The sequence below is a fragment of the Artibeus jamaicensis genome, unplaced genomic scaffold (genome assembly GCF_021234435.1).
Source record: "Artibeus jamaicensis isolate MK-2021 breed Jamaican fruit bat unplaced genomic scaffold, CSHL_Jam_final contig_1998, whole genome shotgun sequence".
Classification (NCBI taxonomy): Eukaryota; Metazoa; Chordata; class Mammalia; order Chiroptera; family Phyllostomidae; genus Artibeus; species Artibeus jamaicensis.
Window position 1 is genome coordinate 24506059 of NW_026521407.1, and position 23713 is coordinate 24529771.

Sequence of the window (23713 nt, forward strand, 5' to 3'; positions counted from 1 at the left end):
TTCCTTTTTAGGTTCAGTTGTTAATAGCTCTGAGTTTGTTGTCACTTTGCTGTTAATATTTTTTATCTTCTTTTTCTTAGGTAAGTCCCTTTAACATTTCATATAATAAGAGCTTGGTGATGATGAACTCCTTTAACTTGACCTCATCTGGGAAGCACTTTATCTGTCCTTCCATTCTAAAAAGCTTTGCTGGATAGGGTAATCTTGGATGTAGGTCCTTGCCTTTCATGACTTGGAATACTTCTTTCTAGCTCCTTCCTGTATACAAGGTTTCTTTTGAGAAATCAGCTGACAGTCTGATGGGAACTCCTTTATAGGTAACTCTCTCCTTTTCTCTTACTGCTTTTAAGATTTCTCTCCTTCTGCCCTGGCTGATGTAGCTCAGTGGATTGAGCACATGGTGTGAACCAAAGGGTCACCAGTTCGATTTCCAGTCACAGTATATGCCTGGGTTGCAGGCCAGGTCCCCAGTATGGGGCACATGAGAGGCAACCACACATTGATATTTTTCTCCTTCTCTTCCCCTCTCTCTAAAAATAAATAAATAAAATCTATAAGTAAAATAAATAAGATTCTCTCCTTCTCTTTAATCTTGGGTAATGTAATTATGATGTGCCTTGGTGTGTTCCTCCTTGAGTCCAAATTCTTTGGGACTCTGAACTTCCTGAAAGTCTATTTCCTTTGCCAGATTGGGGAAGTTCTTCATTATTTTTTCAAATAAGTTTTCCATTTCTCGCTCTCCTTTTCCTTCTGGTACCCCTACAACTAAGATGTTGGAATGTTTAAAGATGTCCTGAAGGTTCCTAAGCCTCTCATTTTTTTTTTTTGAATTCTTGTTTCTTCCTTCTGTTTTGGCTGAATGTTTCTTTCTTTTTTCTGGTTCAAACCATTGATTTGAGTCCTGGTTTCCTTCCCATCACTGTTGGTTCCCTGAAGATTTTTCTTTAGTTCACACAATGCAACCTTCATTGCTGCCTGGGTCTTTTTTATACTGTTGAAGTACCCAGTGAATTCCTGGAGCATCCTGATCACCAGTGCTTTGAACTCCGCATCTGACAGGTTGGCTATCTTTTTGTCACTTAAGTTGTATTTTTCCTGGAGCTTTGATCTATTCTTTCATTTGGGCCTTTTTTTTTTTTTTTTTTTTTTGGTCTGGGCACACCTGTTACATAGTAAGGGGTAGAGTGATAGGTGTTCATCAGGGTGGGGCAACCCATGTGATGCTGTAAGGGGGGAGGGGGGTTTGAGAAGGAACAGTGCCACTTGCTCAGCTCTCTGTGGGTTTTCAGTTACTCTCCTCACAATCAAATTGGACCCTTCTGGTGATGATTCCCAGGTGGGTGGGTTTGTGTATGTTCTAGGACCCTGTGGGTCTCCCCAACAGACTCTCCTGTGAGGCTGCGAGTTTCTCCCGCTGCTGCCTCACCCCCCACAGGTGTTTTCAATCAGAGGTTTGAGGCTTTATTTCCCCACACTGGGGCCCTGAGTTGTGCAGTCTGTCTCGCTCCCCAGCTGTTCTTCCCGGTTCATCTGCATACCAACGTGGGGCTGCTGGGCTGCCGGCCGCTGCCCTGCCGTGAGTCCTCTCTGCCCGGCTGCCCGTCTCTGCCCCTCCTACCAGTCTGGACAAATGTTTCTTCTTTAACTCCTTGGTTGTCAGACTTCGTACGGTTCGATATTTCTGGCAGTTCTGGTTGGTTTTTGTTTTTAAATTGTTGTTGTCTTTTTTATGGTTGTGTGAGGAGGTATAGTGTGTCTACCTACACCTCCATCTTGGCCAGAAGTCTCCAGAAACATTTAAGTAATATTTATTATTATAATGTTATTAAATAAATAACATGTTTTATCAATAAACACGTTCCATGAAAGTGTTTTTATTTAAGCATTAAGTGCAGAACTAAGTAAAGCAATTTTTCTTCTAGATGGTACTAGTGGATTTAAAAAATGCCCTAGCTTCTTAGTTCCTTATCTCTTTGGCTTACGTACCTCCATGATCTCCAGCAAAGCCTCTGTGACTGTTTCCAAAGATGTCAAAGCGAAAGTCTCCCTCTCATAGGAGCCGGGAGAGAATGACCTGTCCCGGTAACTGGAGCGGAAGGCAATGACAGCGGCTGACTTGACTTTACTGATGCCAAACAGCAAGTAAAATTTGGGTAATGAGAACTCTGTCAAACTGAGTCTCAAAACCTGCTTGGTCTCTTCTGTAAAAGAAAAAAACCACTTTAAAGACATAAATTTAAAAAAATTTTAAAGTGTCATATTTCATTTTAAATTTAGAAAATTTGAGTATCATGTCAAAATTACATAACCATGCTCCTTAAACCGACCCTCTAGATACATTATCTTAATGCTCACTGCTTTAGTGCCGTTTAACCTACAGATTCACACCGGCAACGCAACACTGTCAACTGGTGCTGAGACTTTGGCCTATGTGGCAACTACAAGAGTCTACATGCCAAATAAGCACAGAAAGTCTCTGCTATAGCTTGATGTGGCACGAAGTAATTTATTATTTTTGAATTAGCAGTTTAGTGTTAGGGTACCACAATAAACAATAAGCTAATCTCTGTCAATCAGATGATGTAAACTGGAGACAGGAGCTGGTGAAACACAAATTGTCCACGGTCTTGGAACTTACCACTAAAATGAAGCTGTGAACAAGTACACAGAGAGTGAATGATATTAATGACCAGTCCATGTGTGGAAGCTCTAAGGGAGAGCGGCCCTGTGGCCACTAAGAAGGTGACCACGTGGAAGAGGTAGGGGAGATGAGCCGCTACATCCAGGGAGTTGTTGAAGGACAGCATCAGCATGTAGCGCGCGAGAATAGCGATATCGTCCCACATAAGGTGCTGTTCTAAAGTAGGGGTTGGAGATAAGCATGTCTTGTCAATTATTTTGCACATCCTTCCAATAACCTGTAAGGAAGCAGAATTTTAAAAACATGGGGGCTAAAAAAGTTTTATCATTAAAAACTTTCAGTTTAACTAGTTACAAACAAAAAGCCTCCTGATGACACAAAGAGATACATCATGCTGACATCCAGAAGGCAAAGGAAAAGGGATTACCTTGCTTGAAACCAATTTCACGTTTCCGGAAGCCAGTGCTACAGCAGTATCTGCCATCACCTCGGCCTTGATCGACCCCAAGCCGCCCGTTGCACTGGTTTTGATGAAACTGTCTAGAACAACGTCAAGGAGATCTGTGATCTGGTGGAAGAGAAAAAAAGAACCTTTTAGCCACTCTAGCAACTTATTTTTACTTTAAAAATACTTCAAGGAGCAGCCCAACATGAAAATTCTTTTTACCAGAGGCCTCTAAAATATTAGGTTTTATTCAGAGACCTGTCAGTAAATAAAACATGAAAAGGACAGGATGATAAAAGATGAAGACATTCTTTCAGAGATTCAGAAACTGAAATTAAAAAATTTTAAATCTCTATATTAATTTTATTTGCAAAGCATCTCTGTTCTCTTCTAAGAAAACGTATTATCAATATAAAATATAACTATTTTAAAATATAGAAAATGACATCCGTACTGAGATGTTTCATAGAGCTTTAAAAAGGTCTCCAAGATACTTAAAATTATCTGGAGGATTCGCAGCACTGCTTGAGTAGGAGTACTGCTTCCTTAAGTGACTACTTTGAAGAAATTATATTTGTAATTCTTGACAGATAATAAGAAAATGCACATGCTGTATTTTAATATAGTTGTTTTTATGCTAGAACTATAAATAAAAGCAGGTGTCCCTAATAACAGCATCAAGAAACATTTACAGACACCCATGGTATGTAAGCTACCAGAGCACATTGTAAAGCACTATTTACCAGAAGCGACATCAGATTTCTATAATTAAAGTCTATCTAATTAATTATGCCATGGAGAAGAGTGCTACAATAACTAGTTTTTCTTTGGCTCTGAGAGATGCACTAGACATTTACAATTTTGAGCCAAATCAAGAATTAGGTGGGTGTCTGTATGCTTTTTAGTAGAGGGACTGTCTTTTCTACGGCTGTATCTCTAGTGCCTGGCACACAGCTTTGCGCAGAGTGGGTACCAGACAAATATCTGCACGCAGGAGGTACTAGGTAAATATTTAAGCAAACTCAATACCTGCCCAAGGCTCCCCCATATTTTTGCTTGGATAGATGGGTACATCTGCTTCTCATTTATGGTCATGGTTATCAGCTTATCCAGAATAGCAGTAACTCTCTGTCGTTTGGCATCATCGTTGTGCTTACAAAAACGGACTAGATTTGACAGCCATGGAGTCATGTATTCTAAACAAAGGTGTTTCAATTCAATACCTGGGGGAAAACATGCTATTAGCATAAATGGTCAATGAAAATTCCATCAAAATTTATTTTAAATAATATTATTTTAGTTATTTCAAATTATTTTAAAATAAAGAATTGGGAGAGGGGAAGGTAAAAGGTGAAGACCATTACCTAGAATCAGGCCAAAGGAAACGATATTTGGCAAATATATTACTAAAGACGGAGGCCTTAAACAAAATTTTTAAAGCCAGTAAACCAATTTTGAAAAGTTTTATCTCGTTTTTCACTTTTAACTATTTCTCTTCTAGATAAAAATACTTAAGTTTTATTCCAATTGTAAAAGGAATATGTAGTAATTCTAGAAAGTTTGGTAAAAAGAAAGCATCGTTACAAAAATGAAACAATTGTTGCTATACTGGTGTATCATTTCCACTTTCTTCAAGCTTTCCAATCTATTTCCAATTCATGTACATTTTTCTGTGTATGTGTACACATATAACCCACTCCAATTCCACAAAAATTAGGGTTGGGCTACATATACAGTATGTTCTTAGTATTTTTTCATTAAATATTATACTGAGATTTAAAATTCTCCAAAAAATATTTTTAATTTTTAATTTTGAAGTAACTTCAGTCTTATGAAAAGACATCAAAATAGTACAGAAATTCCTTTGTATGCTTTGCCTAGAACCCCCCAATCTTGCTGTGAACCGCACATACAACACAAACTGGACTGCTTTCAGTGTGCATGCTTCAGTGGCATCAAGTACACTGTTGCACAGGCATCACCACCCCTCATCTCCAGAACTTTTTCATCTTCCCCAACTGAAGCTCCATTCTAAAAACATGTTTTATGGCTTCACATTATTCCATCCCATGGGGATCTAATGATAATCAGTTCTTTATTGTTTGACTTTTAGGTGTTCTAATTTTTTGCTAGCATAATGTCACGTAAATTTCAAAAGTAGGCAGAATAAGCCAATGGCAGTAGACATCAGAATACTGGTTATGCTTAGGGCGAGGGCAGTACTGAGAGGAGCCTTCTGGATGCTACAAATGTTCTGTAGCTGGATCTGGGACACGGTTTTGTGATGTAGTCACACATAAAAATTTATCGAGCTGTTCACTTAAGACACTCAAGATCTGGACACTTTACTGATAAGACATACCTGGTTTTTAAAAATCTAAATAAAAATAATGCTATGATGAACACCTGCACATTAACTCCTTAGAATAAATTCTACAAAGCAGAATGATGAGGCCAAAAGGACCTTCAGGATTCTGACACATGTGTCCAAGCTGCTGTCTAGGAAAACTGCCTGTTCGCAGCGCCACAGACTCAGCACGGCTGGCTTTCAAAAACTCTCCAGTCTGAAAGCTGAAAGTTGTCTTCCTATTTTTTTCAGTTTACATTTCTTTAATTTTATTAGTGAACTTCTTAATACATAAATATCCTTTTGTAGTGTGATCTGCATGTTACTGTTGATTCATTTTTCTTATTAATCAATAGGACCTCTTCATAATTAATATCTTAATTTTTCTCATATTTGCTATAATCATATTTCCTAGTTTTTAAATTTATCTCTCACTTTTATTTTTTGAAGTAGACATGTTTTGAAGTTTAATGTAGCAAACCTGCTCACTGTTTCCATCTATCATTTTTGTGCTTCATAAATTCTTACCCAGAAAGCAATTAAATCTTCTTCTTTTTTAACGGTTCCAGGTTTTGTATTCAACTCCTACATATGGTTAGGACACATTTTGATATCTCATGGTTTGTGGTGAAGATGAAGACCCAACTTAATTCATTTCCCAACCTCACTTCTTAAATGATTTCGTCTCTCCCCCATTCGACTGGTGCTTCTCTGTCAACCTGTCTCCCGAGCTGATCTGATTGCTGACTCTTTAATAGCTCTGTTTTAATTACTGTACCCTTATAATGTATTCAAATATCTGTAATAGCAAGTCTCTCTCAGTTTTCTTTCCTTTCAATATTTTCTTAGCTATTCTTGTACTTTCAAGTGAAATTTGTAATCATTTAAAATTCTACCTCATTCTTAATCCTCAAATCTCATAGAATTCTGACTGGATTGCATTCAATTTGTAATAATCTGGAAAGAATTATTCATTCAGGAGCACAGTATTCCTACTCACTCAAATCTCTCTGTATATTAATATTTCTCAATTAAGCTTTATACTTTTCTTGTTTTGTCAGTCTTATGCATTTTTAGGGTTATATTCCTACATTCATTATTATGTAAAATATATAGTGACCTGATCTTAATGAATTGTCAAAGCTTTAATGATCTAATACAGAAAAACCAAGAAAAATACAGAAGAACTGGTTTTATATACTATGGAGAGAGGAAGGGAAGATGATGTCAACATTTGCACTTTCACAGGATACGGAGATGGACAGACAGCAGAGGGCAAATGTCAAGTTCACAAGACTGACTAAACAGAGCCCAGGCAGGAATTGATGCTGGACCCTGTGTTATGTGCCATCGCATTCTCTGGGAACTGTCCGGGAACAACATAATCACAGTTCAAAGTCAATCTGAAGAAAGGAGAAAACACTTCTTTAAAATTAAGGACACAATGTGGATACTTGACTCATTCAGAATAACCTGCTAAGAGAAATGCTGAAGCTAATTAAACTGAAACATGGTGAGAAAAATACTTTGTGAGTGGTCCAGAGACATGTATGGCATCAAAACCTTGCCATCTTGCTTTTATTGCCAGAATTTTAGATTTTTCAATATGGTATGCCAGAGTTCCTTCAGTTACACAGTACCACAGATGAAAAATTAAAAGAGGTAAAGAAGTAAAAATATAATCAATTAGAGATTTCACTAGTAAATTCTGAAAGGGTTTTCTTTGAATTTCCTTAGACTCACTGTTAACATAGTAAAGAAAATTATCATTACTTACTAGATTTGCTAAATCCAGAAATACACTCTTCCAAAAATTCTAAGGTGAGGTGTGGCTCATTGGCAGCCAGTGTCTTACTAATCGAGACAATAAAGAGGGTATTGTTGGCAGGGATGCATAAACCTGATGTCTCTAGTAATTGGCCCTCGATTTTTAAATTAAAGGTACAAGTTAAGGCACACAGAAGATTATAGGCAGCCGACCTAGGAGAAAACACAAATGAAGTTGTTTTAAGACTTATTTTTTCTTACATTTAAAAAAATTAATAACATACAAGTTATGACTCTATTACAAAGCATAATCAAGTATTTTTAAATTTTATGATTAATTAGAGTTGTTACGATTCTGTAATAAAACCAAAATACCCCTTGATCATTTAAAGATTTTTTTAAGGGTGAGTTGTGACACACCCAGAAGAGTACTTTGAGGCTCCTAAGACAGGTGAGTAGAAGGCCTCACCTTCCTAAGAGACGTTCCATTAGGACATAAACTATGAATGGCCTGTGGCCTAAGGTGGACCAGCAGAAAATAAAGGCATATTACGTATTCAATGAACCTGAAACTCAAATTGTCGTTCCTCCGCTCACTAGACCCAATTATAATGGGGATCCTAAGAAGAGAAATGAGGTGGCACCTCATCAACCTAAAATGTTAAAATCTTTCATCAGCAACTATTGCATTTCTTCCTGGGTGTCCTATAAGTTATACTACAAACTGGTGGTGAAAAAAATTGTAAACATAATTAAGTTCCTTTCTATTCTTTCCATGAACTTCTTCCATATAACAACTAAAAACAAAACAAAATCCCTAATATAGACATATTCAGATTCCACTAGAACCAAAAATTCCCTTATAAATATCTGAAAAATATATTTAAACAATTTGAAGATAGCTCAAAAACTCATATTCCATTTTTAAGTTTTTAATTTTCTCCCTTATACAACAAAAGAAATAGTTTGACTACTCAGCAAATTTCAGGTTTTTCCTTACCTCTGAACTTTCATCATGCTAATATATTTATGCAATAGACACATAGGGAAGAAAGTCTACCAAAAGGCTTTTATTTTTTTAAAGATTTTATTTATTTATCTTTAGAGGGGAAGGAGAGAAGGAGAGAAACATCAATGTATGGTTGCCTTTCATGCATCCCCTGCTGGGAACTGGCCTGCAGGGAACCAGCCTGCAACCCACGCATGTGCCCTGACTAGGAATTGAACTTCAATTCTCTGGTTCGCAGACCTGTGCTTCATCCACTGAGCTATACCAGCCAGGGCCACCAAAAGGCTTTTCTCAGTCATGACACACTTCAGCAAAAAGCAGGAGCTGTCAGCTTGCTTTATTTCACAAGAGAAGAATATTAGGTTTATCAAGCTAATAATTTTTAGAACACTAATAGCATTCTTCGATGAGTAATTTTGAACTAAAAATTAAGGGCATATGTATAGCTCCATTTTCTTAAGATGAGAATATTAACACTGTTGTTTCTAAGTTTATGTATCTCTTACTAACCCCCAGCAATTCTGAGTTACACTATTTTGACATTGACGTTGACTCTGTATTATTTCAACAGCTATAAGGAACTGGGGTCCCTCAACTTGGGGGAAAGTGTCAGATTCCTCTGAGACAATAAAAGTAAAGAATACACAAAATTTTGTGTATAATTTCTGAGAGTTCACGGACCCTATGAGACCCAGCCAGGTAAAGAAATCATGACTTCCAGCCAAGGTGGAGGTGTCAGTGGAAACATTGTACCTCCTCACACAACCAAATTTAAGAACAACAAAGATTTACAAACAAAAACGCAACCAAAACAGACAGGAAATTGAACTGTACTGAAGTCTGACAACAACAAATCATCTATCCAGACCGGTAAGAGGGGTGGAATTGGCAGCTGGATGAGAGGGGTCCAGCAGGAACAGGCAGACCAGGTTAGCAGACCGGGCAGGCGCAGGACTAAAGGAGCAGACCCAGTGATGCATGCAAGGCGGTTGGCTGACCACAGACACACATTCACATGCAGATAAACCAGGCAAAAAAACAGGCAGTGAGACAGACTGCGCGACCCAGGGCCCCAGCAACGGGAATTAAAGCCTAAAAGCACCGACTGGAAAAACTTTCGGGAATTGAAGGGCTGGGAGAGGCTCCCAGCCTCACAGGAGAGTTTGTTAGAGAGACTCATGGGGTCCTACAATGTACATAAGCCCACACACCCAGGAACCAGCACCAGGAGGGCCCAATTTGCTTGTGGGAAGCAGCAGAGGGGACCAAAATCTGAGAGAGAGCAGAACAAATGCCACTGCTCCTCCCTCTCTGACCTCCCCCCCCATATACAGCATCATAATCCAGCGACTGGGCAGACCCACCCTGGTGAACACAGAAGCCTCCACCCCTCAATGCAACAGGTACAAACAGACCAAAACATTATGGCTCAAGCTGAAGAACAGCTCAAAGCCCCAGAGCCAATTCTTCTAAGTGACAAAGAGATAGCCGACCTATCGGATGCACAGTTCAAAACACTGGTGATCAGGATGCTCACTGAACTGATTGATTTTAGTTGCAAATTAGATGAAAAAATGAAGGCTACACTAAGTGAAATGAAGCAAATTGCACAGGGAACCAATAGTGATGGGAAGAAAACTGGGACTAAAATCAATGAAGTGGACCAGAAGGAAGAAAGAAACGTTCAACCAGAAAAGAATGAAGAAATAAGAATTCAAAAAAAAAATGAGATGTTTAGGAACCTTCAGGACATCTTTAAACGCTCCAACATCTGAATTATAGGGGTACCAGAAGGGGAAGAGGAAGAGCAACAAGTGGAAAACTTATTTGAACAAATAATAAAGAACTTCCCCATTCTGGCAAAGGAAATAGACTTCCAGGAAATCCAGGAAGCTCAGAGAGTCCCAAAAAAGGTGGACCCAAGGAGGAACACACCAAGGCATATCATAATTACATTAGCCAAGATTAAAATGAAGGAGAGAATTCTAGAAGCAGTGAGAGATAAGGGGACAATCACCTACAAATGAGTTCCCAACAGACTATCAGCTGATTTCTCAAAAGAGAAAGAAGTATTCTAAGTCATGAAATCCAAAGACCTACATTTAAGATTGCTCTATCCAGCAAAGCTTTCATTTAGAATGGAAGGGCAGATAAAGCACTTCTCAGATAAGGTCAAGTTCAAGGAGTTCATCATCACCAAGCCCTTATTATATGAAATGTTAAAGGGACTTATCTAAGAAAAAGAAGATAAAAAAATACGAACAGTGAAAGGACAGCAAACTCACAGTTATTAACAATCACACCTAAAACAAAAGCAAACTAAAAGGACAGCTAGATCAGGAGCAGAACCATAGAAATGGAGATCACATGGAGGGTTAGCAACAGGGGAGTGGGAGGAGGAGGGTGGGGGACAAGGTACAGAAAATAAGTAGCATAAATGATAGGTAGAAAATAGACAGGTGGAGGGCAAGAGTAGTGTGGGAAATGTAGAAGCTAAAGAACTTATGATGCATGGACATGAACTAAAGGGGGGAATGGGGGAGGGTGTGTGCAGGGGAGAGGGGAATAAAGGGGGAAATGGGACAACTGTAATGGCGTAATCAATAAAATATATTTTTTTTAAAAAGAAATCTTTTTTTCCTTTTAAATAAAGGAGATCTGTAATCCTAAAAGGCCCACTTGTAAAACCTGGACTATATTATATCCTAGGGAAGATTTTTCTGAAGCTAAGAATTTATAAAAATCTTAATAGTGTCAAGGCTCCTGGGAGGAAAAAAAATGATTCTAACATGAAATGGAGAAGGGCAAAAGTGGGAAAGAGTACAAAGACACATGGGGTGGGGGGTAGGGAACTTGGGGAGAAATAATATTTACTAAGCAAAAACTACGTGCTAAGTGCTATACTAGAACCCACACTATTTATTAAATACTTGTAAGTCTATGAAGATAGCACCGTCACCTTTATTTTAAAAATGAGGAAACCTGAGCTCAGAGAACTTCGGGACTTCACCTGAAGCCACACAGAGCAGACCTGGACCTGACCCAGATGGATCTACTGGCTCCACAGACCACACCCCTCCCTGATTTCTGCTCAGATTATTAGGCCTGAACAGAACCGACAATCTCTGCTCAGATGACAGCTATATTTATCTTAAGACTTCTTCCCAGAATTTTCTTAAAGTCACATAGATGGAAAGTATGCAATAATGTTATTGAGTTATTGAACACCAACCCTTCCTCTGTAAAACAATGATAATCTAATTTAACTGTGAGGAAGCTTAACAGTGATATACTCTTGGACACAGGAAAACTTAATTAGAGGACACAGAGGAAGAGAAACTTAATTTAAGAGTAGACTTTAAAAAAAGGTATTTTGGAAAAAAGCTCAAAAACTGCTATGCTGTCTCTTTCAGATGAAAGTTTCCTGGACAAAGAATACACATTGGTTTAGTGTGACTCACCCTATTCTGAATTCTACAGTCCATGTGAATACCTCACAACTCGATGAGCTCACGCTGGTTAACCAACATAACATACCTTCCAATTTACAGTATCAGAGTAGACAGGCTGCTTTAAAAGCTTATTAAATGGTCTCATTTTAAAAGTCACAAACCCTGAATAAAGTTGAAGTGAATTTTTTAAAAACTTACCGTAAACTCGGGTCCGAACTGCCTAAATTGAGTAATGCGATATTGAGCAGTGTCCCAGGGACATCTTTTGGCCGAATCTTGGTGTGCTGTGGGATGGAATCTGGCTGCGACAGCTCCCAGCGCGTCCGGATGTGAATGATGGACTGGACAATGGCATCGCACTCCTGGTGCATGAAGGTGAGTGGTGTGCCCTGGTTTGCGATGGTTAAGGTGAACTGGTTCTCATCCACCAGGCAGATTTCTTCAATTTCCGAAGCATAATAGATATCATTGAGAAAGACTGACTGCCCCAGGACTTTTGTTCGCTCTGCTGAGGTTACCTGAACAGCAGTAGAACCAACCTGGAAAGTGATGGCGAGAAGGTGGAATGAAGAAGAATTAAATTCCATTATGTTGAATTGTAAGAGGTGCCAAAACCAACTGACCAAGCAACCAACCAACCGAGATACTATGTTTGCTATTTAAGGGAGAGTTATTACCATTATATAGTCAAATGGGTTCAAAAATTACTGTGATTAATGCGCAAGAGACTGAAAACATCAGAAAAAATTAATTTTGTTTTTAAAAAAGGTGCAGAATACTATAGACAAATACTGATTTTTATCCTGCAGATGTATGTTCCTCATTGCAAAAAGCATGTAAAAATCAGAATTGTCACTCATTTCCACTTTCAGCACATCCCTGCCATATGACTGCTATGCAGGGAACTGCCCTCTGTTTGCTACACTCTTCTGCCTCCAACCCAAGCTAGAATATAATTAAGGTATACGTCTCATATCATCCTCAGGACCTCCATGAGGATAGAAAGCTTAATTTTTCTCCCTCTGGACTTCCTTTACATTTGATACACTACCACGGGAACACTTAGGAAGGCCAGTCAACAGTCTGGTCAGTCAAGGAAGGCAATGAGCCCAACAGAGAGCGAAACTTACTTTAATAGAAACCTTGGTGTCTTTGTGAGCTAGCCTGAGGGCATTGTGGAACACCTTCAGGTCCTCTTCCAAAGCCAAGGTGGCAGCGGGTAGTTTCTGTTGTTCGTGTTCTATGTGCTCAGCCAGTTTCCCAGGGCAGTCTATGAAAATGAGCCTTTTGCTGCCTTTGAGGCCAGTCAGCAGCCGCTCGTGATACTTGGTATACTCCCTGACCCAGGAGTTACAGTTATAGATGTAAACTGCGGAGACATTGTCATAAGCAAAGCCAGGAAAAACAACAAACCACTTAGAGAGGAAGTCCGTTTTAAAGCGATTGCTAGGCCCAGTATGGGTAAGGTCCACTACAATTTCATATGGCTTTGCATAATATGGCTTTAAAGTCAGCAAGACGTGATATATTAGCAAATCACCGTTGATCTGACCAGTTTTGAACCTAAGGAAGATGACAAAAAAAAAAAAAGGGACAGTTTGTCAACAGAGTTCTGAATAGATATATAGATGCTACTAATCTATTTTATTTCTTTATTTTCTGATTAGTTTTCTAGAGAAAACTAACAATAACACAAAACAATTATACAAAGTCCGGATCCTTTTTTGTAATAGGTTGTTCTTTGGACATTGAGAAGTAAAACAGAGGAGATGAATCTTCAATCCAAAAACTCTGAGCACCCCTGGCTGGTGTAGTTCAGCGGACTGAGCTCGAGCCTGCAAATCAAACAACCGCAGTTCGATTCCCAGTCAGGGCACATGCCTGGGTTGCAGGCCAGTTCTCAGCAGGGGATGCACAAGAGGCAACCATACATTGATATTTCTCTCCCTCTCTCCTTCCCCTCTAAAGATAAATATATTTTAAAAATCTTAAAATGTGGAGGCGACTTTCCTTGCAAGTCCCCCCCCTCCCCGTGTGCCATGGATGAGAATAAACATGACTGAGACATGATCTGCTTGGGGAGGAGACGTGGCCAGTTTTCCAGAGGAGAAAGGCCTTGAGCAGTGGCCAGTTTCTCAGGGGAAAAAGGCGTTGAGCCCCTTCCTCTAAAGACTTTTATTGGGTTGTAATACACAGGAATACAGGGGGCTAGGATCAAACAGTAGATAACATTTCAAAGAAATCTGAGGGCTTAGTCTGAGTCAGTGCCTGTCAGGAAAGGGGGTTGCAGAACTTTTGGGAGACATACTCATTTCCTGCTCTGACCCTTACCACAAGAATGAAAGCATTCTTAGCAGAGCAGATTTCACAGGTTTATCAGGAAGTCTTTGTGTTGCCAGATTTTTTCCCAGGACACGCTCTCGCAAGGCAAGGAGCTACACCTTTCCCCATCAGGTATTCAGGCTTAAGGGGATTAGAGCCAAGAAGTGCTTTTCCCAGACTACAAGGGGACTCAGGCTTGTCAAAGCTGGGGGGCAAGAGTCCATTGCTCTTTGTTGCAGCCCCCCGGGGTCCTTCCATGATGACCTTCCAAGTGATCGTGACTGGACTAGGTTGCCCCTCCTCTGAGAGGTCGTACCCGTCAATGACTTCCGACCATGCTTTGGGGGCAGGGAGGAAACTGAGGCAGCATTTGCTACTAGAGACAAGGTTTGTCTCCTGTGGCTCGAATTCCAAAGGTCACTCACTCATCCTTACTCACAGAGGGTGGAGTTACAATCCCTGAAACCAGGCAGAGCGGTCCACAACACTAACAAATATTAAAACTCTGAGCAATGACAGTAACAACAAACTTGTCCATCACAGGAGGATGGCAGTGGACATTGGTTAGTGGCCTCCATGTCCACCATAGTTCTCAGGCGAACTGTTTCGTTGGGAATGACCCGCCTGGAGCTGAATGGCTTTAGTGAATCCATTTATTCTACCTTGACCAGAGACAATGGTTCAGTAATGGTCACATGACTCAAATTAGGACAACCAGAGCCAAAGAGGCCCCATTCAGACATGGCAGTGTAAACTGCTAGGAATTGAGACATGTACTTTGCTGATGTTTATAAACAAGGGCACACAGAGCCATGACAGTTGTTAGGTCTTACCTTGAGATATGAAGGGAAGTGTGCCTAAGAACCAAAGGTATTGAGTGAAAAAACAAAGAAACTGGGACCCTGGCCATTTCATCTGAGTCCTAGATAAAGCCTCTCCTGGGATCAAATTTATCCCTGGACTATGCGAGCGTAAGAGCCAATCAGTTCCAATTTTTCTTAAGGCAGCCATATTAGGGTGTATGTTGTTTATGCTAAAAATAATGCAAAGCAATGTGACCAGCCGAGGTAAGGACCCACAGAAAGCCCTGAAAAACACAGCACTAGAATTTTGGTCAAACAACCTACGTGAACTTGGGCCCAGTGTTTTTTAGTTGATCACTGTGGTAGTACAGCTACGACCTAGGCTGAGTTGTTAGTTTTGTTGGGAGGAAATAAGATAAAAATATGACAAGTGAAATGATTTTTAAATAAAAGGAAACTATTTCAAGATCAAAGAAAAGATATAAGGTGGGATATAATGACTTATCGCAGGGACTCCGGGGGAGAAATCCTCCTGTTAAGTTCAGGAGAGGGAGACAGCAGCACAGACTGGGCGGGCAGTCAGGGAGTGCTACTTAGAGGAGCAGCTGCAGTGGGCTGGAGGAATTTCGAACTCAACAAGAGGAGGGACGGGCGGGCCTCATGGAGAGAGGTAAAGAGGAAAAGAAATAGGTAATTAGCGTGTTGAGGCAACAGTCAGCTAGTTTAGTGAGAATGGAGGATTCACACAGAGAAGTTTTAACAAATAAAGCTGGAAAAATACATAATAGCTAAATTGTGAAGGGACCAAAACTGTTTAACTACGGGGTTCAGGACCCCTCCGAGCATGCTCTGTGCAGCACCAGCATGAGGACTGGTGTGGTGCCTGACAAAACTGCGGTTCCCGGGTCCAGCCCAGACCCACTAGTGCATATAAACAGTATAGACAGTGGGGCCCAGCAATTTTCACTGTTTTAAAACAACTTCTCATCTAATATTTATGTGCATGAACATTTCTGAATCGCTGCTATAAGAGTCAAGGAGCTGGTATTAAGGAGTTACTCCACTACTTTCTTAAAAGAAAGGGGTGGTATGATCAAAGGAAGTAATATATACAAGATATACACAGGAGTCATAACTAGTAAAAAGGTACTGCAGTAGCTTAGGTATGGCCTTGCAAGGATCTAAAATACAGTCACACACCACGTAAAGACATGAGGGTATGTTCTGAGAAACTCATTGTCAGACAACTTCATCTCTGTGCAAACATCAGAGTGCGCAATCGCAAAGACAGACGGAAGAGCCCAATACTATATAACTGTGTAAGCTATACTTTTATATGACTGGCAGTGCCATAAGTTTGTTTACCGGCATCACCACAAACGTGTGAGTTGTGTGTTGTGCTATTATGTTACCATGGTTACTAGGTGACAGAAATTTATCAGCTCCTTTATATAATCTTAGGGGACCACCATCATATATGTAGTCTGTCATGTGGCAGAAGACTGTACTAAGAAACTGATCCAAGGATATAAAGAAAGGATCAATATTATCTTAGTTCTGATGAGGGCTATAAGAAAGAACTTGAATCAAAGGGACTTGCTGTACAGAAAGCCTCTGACATTACACAGAATGCTGTTATCATGAACAAAAAGAAAGAGATCATGCGGGACCACCACTTCTGAGAGAAAAATTAGATCCATTTTAGATTCACTGATGATGGTGATGAAAGGACCTTCAAAGGGTGGAGGAGAGGAGGGGGGAAGAGAGGGGGAAGGAAGAGAGAGAGGGAGGGAGAGGGAGAGGACCCACTAAGCCATACGAAAGCATTTTATGTCCTATATAATCTAAACTTACTATGTACTTTCTCAAATCACTGCAGTTCCATGGTCTGAGATGTGGGTTTGTTCTATTATTTAACCAATACCCCAGAGGTCTCCAAACTCATGTTATCAATCAGTCTGTGGCATCCAAATAAAATTTTTAGAGATGATTTTAATGCTGCAGGAAAAATGCCATTTCACCTTCTTTTGAATGACCTGAATATATTATTCAAAAGCTACACCAGGCATATATAATTAGTTTAAGGTCAAAAGACACCAAGCAGAAAACCCTCCCTGCTCTGGAGGCGGGGATTTGCTCTACAAAGCCTCCTGTCACGCCAGGGGCCAGCTAGACAAGTTGGAGACTCCATTTTTCCCCCCCGCCGCCGTGACATGTGCTTTAGCTGCAGCGAAAAGGAAATGTGTCATCTGTGGTTTGGTTTGAACAGTGGAAAGCTAGCTGCATATGCCCTTTTTTACTGCAGATTTACTTTAACGTTCGTATTTCTCCAAGTCTGTTCTGCTTTAAATTACTTGGAAGCTGTGCCTCAAGACAAGAAGTGGCTTATTAAAATAAGGTGATAAGCAGATTTTGACCAACCATTTTGTAAGGTATGTAATATATATGGTTTTCTTATGCCTTTTCACATAACTTTGTACAGATTAGTGTTTGAGGAAGTTCTACAAATAGTACCTAAGAATCTTACTAACAAAGTACAATTGTAAGTAATTGAAATGTATGCTGCTTTTTTCCTGTCCTATTAGGTAAACTTTATGTTAGAAATGGTAAAGATTTACCACCAACATAGAGTTTTAAACTAGGACTAGGAAGGACCTGAGTGTAAACTCTACAGCAAATTGGAAAGTTTGATTATGCATGAAAAGTTTAAAAAATAAATTTCTTATTACTGATGCTTAGGCATTATAAATTTTATTAAAAATGACTGGAGATTAACAAAAACTTTTGATAACATAACCTAGCTTCGGTGGCATACATCAATCAGGGCTGCAGAGACAGCCCCTGGTTCCCATTTGCTGCAGTTGTTTATCTGGGGACGGCAGTGCATCTGGCAGAGAACAATTGACAGTGGGCCCATTGTCTGCCCCGTGGTAGGAACTGTTCAAATGTGCACAGGCACTGACGCATGCTATGCTGTTCATGAACTAATGTGACAAGAATAACCCACTTTAACTTATTTTAGCATCTACGCACAAGGCCAGTCTAGTATAAAAGGATAGAAACTACTTGGTAACCCAATTTAAAGTATTTCTCTTTGTGAAAAAATCATAAAGTAGCCAAAGATTTATGCCATTCAACTTAAAAATTGAAGCTAAACACTGTTATATAGAAATCAGTGTACCGTATCTTTCACTACCAAAGGTCATAATCCAAAAAGTAATCTTAATTCTAGAACACATAATAAAGGTTTTTCCCTACTACTAATAGGACGTATTATTTCAGAGGTTAATTCCCAGTAGCATCATTATGTTATTCTTATAACTATTCCTTATAAAACCTTGAAACTCATGAAAGTATGACTAGTAGAAGTAGCATCTACGCTGCTTGGGAGTGGGTCAGAAAAAACGAATCTCAGGTTCCTCCTAGATTTACGGAATCGAAATCTGCACTTAAAACAGGTGAATACTTTTGTTTTTTCTTCCAGCTCCCTCAAATAAATGCTAACAATAACTAATCAACAAAACAAACAAACAAGCAAAATATAACCAAAGACACTGAAATTGAGAACAGGCTGACAGTGACCAGAGGGGAGAGGGGAGGGAATTTCAGGGGAAGGGGGAAGGGTCTGCAGGAACTAGTGTAAAGGACACGTGGACAATAACAAGGGGGCGTGGAGACGGGAGGGAGGTGGGGAGGGCTGGGGGGCAGAATGGGGGTAAAGGGCAGAAAACTGTACTTGAACAATTAAAATAAAAAATAAATTTTAAAAATGCCAACAATAAAATAGTTTTACAAAAGTAGCTCCAACAAACTGAAATATTATTATAAAAGAGATAGCTCAATAATGGTGACAAATCTTTCTGGTTTACTAGTACCTGAACAGATATGCCAGTTCTATTTAAATCTTCAATCCTATCATGAATAATGAGAATTAGAAACAGACCCGTCCCTTTTTGTACTGGCTTCCAGGGAACTCAGGGCCAAAACCGAAATTCAACTTTTTCACTTGTATGCTGAGATACTTACCATCTGCCTTGACTTCCCACTTCAGTCTGAAGCCCCATGATCCTGATGCTCTATTTCTTCCTATTTCATTGTCTTGTTTATTATTCTTTTAATTTTTTCCATCACCATTTATCCCCCATACCCTCTTCCACCTCCACCCAACCCCCTCCGCCCCTCAATCCCCACACTACTGTCCATGTTCATGTGTTCTTTCTCCGTTCTTTTCCTGTCCCCACACCCCCAGCTGTCAGCCTGCCCTCTCCTGATAGGTCTGTCAGACCTATCGGACTGTCTCTATTTTGTTTGTATAATTTGTTTCTTTTTAATTATATCAAAATATTCAGAGTCTTGGCTGAGTGGCTCAGTTGGTTGGAGCATTGTGCTGTACACCAAAAGGTTGCGGGTGTGACTCCCAGTCAGGGTGCACACAAAAGGCAACCAGTTGATCTCTCTCTCCACCCTCCCCTCTTCCACTCTTCTCCAAAATCAACACACATATCCTTGGATGAGAATTAAAAAATATATATTCATAGGGAAAAAAAACTAGGCATAAATGATATAAAAAAGTCAGTAACTTTTGTTGAACTTTTAAGATTATTCAAAAGAATTCTGCCTTGTTTTCTTTTTAATGCCAGATCTTTAGCTTAATAAAACTGGCATGCCTTTGGCCTTTGCTTTCAGAAAGCCAAAGTAAGTTGGGGACATAGAGGTAAAAAGGGAGAACCAACATCATAAAATTGCTTTCACAAGTAATGGGGATATATTTCTAAGTATTAGCTTCATTCAAAACTTCAAGATAAATACCCAAAAATGGGGAAAAAAACCCACCACCTTGAATTCCTATTTGAAGTTCATATTCTTTCGGTTGCTACTGTACTTCCCCTTTCCTGACCAGAAGAAAAAAGCTACTTCCATTTTATTTTCATACATGAAGTGAAATGCTCAAGGCCACATTCTTCCTTTACTATAGAGATTGATGACACATCTGTTAGAAGGTGGGGAGTTTCTGTAAAAAAAAATCCTTAAATGGGCAAGAGAGGGAATCAAAAAAGTAAAAGCAGAAGTACCTGACTCAAAACTGAAGCCTAGCATACTTGAGAGAAAACTATATAAAACCACGGTATTCAGTCTATAATAATTAATAGTTATCTGTAATGCTAACTTCTAACATTTAAAAGAATAACAAAAGTAAACTGTTTCTTTCCCTGTAGCTGGAGAGAAAAAAATCAGCTGAGAAGGCATTCAAACCGACTGCAAATGTTAGGCATGAGCTTGTAGTTTACTTATAACATACCAGCTGCCCATCTTTTATCTACAGGTACCCAAACCTGAAACCATTATTCCTTCACAATTAACAAATTATATTTCTGTCCCAACAGATTACCCGTATACTCACGGACATGAAACACATACGACATTACCTGCACCTGGCCTTTCTGATGACAACAGTTTTTTCTTTGTCTCCTGGAACAAAGGCAAACTATACCCATCTGTGGGCTAACAATACTATTGTCTGGGACCCAGATATTCAGAGTAAGACAGGCAGAAACCAAAATCAAAGCATTAACACAAACTCAACAACTCCTAAAGCAGATAAGAAAAGTAATTCTACAAACATGCCTGAAAGAGCAACATCATCTCACATCGCAACTTTAACTCCTGTATCTGACCTGGACTTTCATACACCTTCTGTTCCGAGGAACAGCTCTCCAACATCACAGAACATTGAAAACACAAGCAAAAGTCACAGTGAAATTTTCAAAAAAGACGTCTGCGAGGAAAACAACAACAAAATGGCTATGTTAGTTTGCTTAATTATAATTGCAGTGCTTTTTCTTATCTGTACCCTTCTATTTCTATCAACGGTGGTTCTGGCAAATAAAGTCTCATCTCTCAGACGATCAAAACAAGTAAGCAAACGTCAGCCTAGAAGCAATGGCGATTTTCTGGCAAGCAGTGGTCTATGGCCTGCTGACTCAGACACTTGGAAAAGAGCAAAACAGCCCACAGGGCCCAACCTGATGATGCAATCTACTGGAGCGCTCACAGCACCAAGGGAAAAAACACAGGAAGAAGGAACTGAAAAACTTACTAACAGGTGCTTCTGTGAAGAAAACGCAAAGTAACAATGAGAAACTTTATGGAGTAAAAGCAAAGTCGTTTTGCTATTTAATGCCAACACATCGGTCTGATGGTCTAAAATTTGACATCTCAGGCCTTGCAATTTAGACTTAAGCAGGTGGAAATGGGAGAGGTATGCCTGCTTACTTCATTATTTAAGTTGTGCACTTCTGTTCTGACACTGAATATTTTAAAAAGCAAATAATAAAACAACCAAAATTTAGGCATGTTTTTATAAATAAGTTGAAGGAACTAACAGAGGTAGAAAGGGACAATTAAACATTTCTTGCCGACTCTAGTAGTTAGGTGATCTTTGTCTGAATATAAATGAACTTTGAAGAGTTTCAGTGTGTCCTCAGAGGCAAGTAAATGCTTTAACATCTAAAAGAAGTCAAATTCCTAATGCACAGAGTTGGACTGTATCGTTTAATGGTACCTTTTTGCTGAATGTGACAAAACCCATACCAGCTCTTATATCAACACAGCTAATTTTATGCTAGATGTTTTCATCTTTACATATGACACACACAAGACTTTTTCTACTATAAATATTTAACTAAAACTTTTAATTTTGTGAAATAAATTAAGACTTGTCAGAATAAAGCTGACTGTGTCTATTTGCATTTGCTTCATTGTCTGAGGGAACACAGGCAAAGACCAGTGAGAAGGAGCAGACAACTGAAACAAGGGCTCTACAGCCGCCACAGCAGACTGAGCACCAATGCAAAGTGCACCTTACTGTTTGAGTGTAACATCCCTCTGTCCTGTAAATACTGCTCTTTGGATTATTTATAGCAAACATCGAAAAGTTAATTAATTTTTGAACTTTAAGGATGCCAAATGGCCTAATACATGATCAATTTCATTTTTTTTTTAACCATTAGTGGGATACGAGCAAAGGAAAGGCTTGTGTGTGGAGAGTGTGTGTGTATGTGTGTGTGTGTTCTAATTTGGAAAACAGGATATTTCAGGTAAATGTTTAACCTTTTAAAAAACTGGGTTCAAGTAAAATAATGACTTACTTAAAATAAGTCAAGACTTCTATTTTCAATTAAATACAGGGTCTGGCAGAAGTTAATGCCTGCTTGAGTGCAGTTGGTAATGTAATATTATGGGTGTAATAATTTATAGTTTTAATTTGAACATTTCACCTAAAATGTCATATGGCATGCTTGAGTGTGATATTGTTATGTTACAAAATTATGTGCTTATGATTTTGTAATTAAAAAAGGAGTGTTATTTGTGCCGGACCCTGTATATTACAAAAGTTGGTCTGACTTCCAGCTGTTTACTGAAATTGGCACAGGGCATCCTAATTAAACAGCAGGCCACATTTAAAAAAATCACATTCCTACCAAGCATTTATTTTGGACAATATGCTAGCCATTTAAGAAAACATTTTATATATTTTTCCAAATATGACCACATTCTTACTATCCCCCTTCTAGGTTTTAGCAATTCTCATCCTGGTTGTGTATCAAAGTCACCTGACACGTTTTAAAAACTCCCCAGTTCTCCCAACACCATTTGTTGAAAAGGCTATCTTTACTTCATTTTATGTTAATGCCCCTTTGTCGAATATTAATTGACTGTAGAGAGTTGGGTTTATTTCTGGGCTCTCTGTTCTGTTCCATTGGTCTATGTACCTGTTTTTATGCCAGTACCAGACTGTTTTGATTACAGTGGCCTTGTAATACAGTTTGATATCAGGAATTGTGATCCCTCCTACTTTGTTATTCTTTCTTAAAATTGCAGCTGCTAATCGGGGTTGTTTATGGTTCCATATAAATTTTTGAAGTGTTTGCTCTATGTCTGTGAATATGCCATTGGTACTTTAAATAGGTGTACACAATGGAATTCTATGCAGCAGAGAGAAAAAAGGAGCTACTATCCTTTGCAACAACTTGGATGGAACTGGAAAGCATTATGCTGAGTGAAATAGGCCAGGTGTTGAAAGACAAATACCATATGATCTCACCTTTAACAGGAAGCTAAACAACAAAACAAACAAGCAAGCTGAATAAAAACAAAAACACTGAAATAGAGAACAAGGGGACAGTGACCAGAGGGGAGAGGGGAGGGAATTTAAGGGGAAAAAAAGGGGAGGGATTTGGAGGAACAAGTATGAAGGACACCGGGACAAGAACTAAGGGGGGTGGAAATGGGAGGGAGGTGGGGAACACAGGGCGGGGTGGGCTGGGATGGGAAATAGACAAAAAACTGTACTTGAGAAATAACTAAATAAAATTTTAAAAACAAACAAACAAACAAAACTCCCCAATGCCTAACTCCCACCTTCTCCTGATTCAATTAGAATGGGGTGAGCTCCAGGCACTGGTGATTTCTGCGTAACTCCCTAGGTGATGATACTGCTCTTCGTCATCAAATTAACCTCTTATAAGTTCCATGTCCCCAAAGAGCTATGTTACATCTTAAAATGAGAAGAAAAAGTAGAGCATCAATTTTATTACCAATTTAGTACCATTTGTCAAAATATTCATGTTCTAAATAGTAAATCATAACCATATTATTCCACATAATCTGAACGTCAACAAAGTAAAAAAGGAGCAAGAGAATAGCAATGCCGAGCATGGTGACAGAAAGGAGGCTATCTTTTCAGTAAAAGGGACTAGACTGGAAATGAAACTGGGCAGAGCCCCTGTTTGGCACAAATTAAAAATTTGACATTGTATACTGGAATAAATAATGATAATAGAAAGCACTCCTTGAATCAAGTATCACATATAAATACTTAGAGAAAACTAAATAATTTAGTGTCTTTTTAAAAATAAGAAATTAAC

At 39.2% G+C, this 23713-nt stretch overlaps 2 protein-coding genes across 9 annotated transcripts in view; one reads left to right on the top strand and one right to left on the bottom strand.

Moving 5' to 3' along the window:
• Window positions 1–23713, bottom strand: part of NF1 (neurofibromin 1) — a 234233-nt gene that overhangs the window by 33424 nt on the left and 177096 nt on the right. For all 8 annotated transcript variants that reach the window (XM_053655762.1, XM_053655756.1, XM_053655754.1 and 5 more), the window contains 7 exons: window positions 12792–13224; window positions 11860–12200; window positions 7211–7413; window positions 4116–4309; window positions 3069–3209; window positions 2639–2918; window positions 1987–2201 (listed from right to left, as the gene is read on the bottom strand). In XM_053655762.1, coding sequence (XP_053511737.1) covers window positions 1987–2201; window positions 2639–2918; window positions 3069–3209; window positions 4116–4309; window positions 7211–7413; window positions 11860–12200; window positions 12792–13224 — 1807 coding nt within the window. The remainder of the gene's footprint in view (window positions 1–1986; window positions 2202–2638; window positions 2919–3068; window positions 3210–4115; window positions 4310–7210; window positions 7414–11859; window positions 12201–12791; window positions 13225–23713) is intronic.
• EVI2A (ecotropic viral integration site 2A) lies at window positions 16921–21135 on the top strand. Its single transcript, XM_037146808.2, has 2 exons — window positions 16921–17218; window positions 20171–21135. Exon 2 carries the CDS (start codon window positions 20192–20194, stop codon window positions 20915–20917), a length of 726 nt encoding a protein of 241 aa, XP_037002703.2. The 5' UTR covers window positions 16921–17218; window positions 20171–20191; the 3' UTR covers window positions 20918–21135.

Coding starts and splice junctions, on each gene's coding strand:
- EVI2A (XM_037146808.2), top strand. CDS start 20,192: ATGAAACACATACGACATTACCTGCACCTGGCCTTTCTGATGACAACA.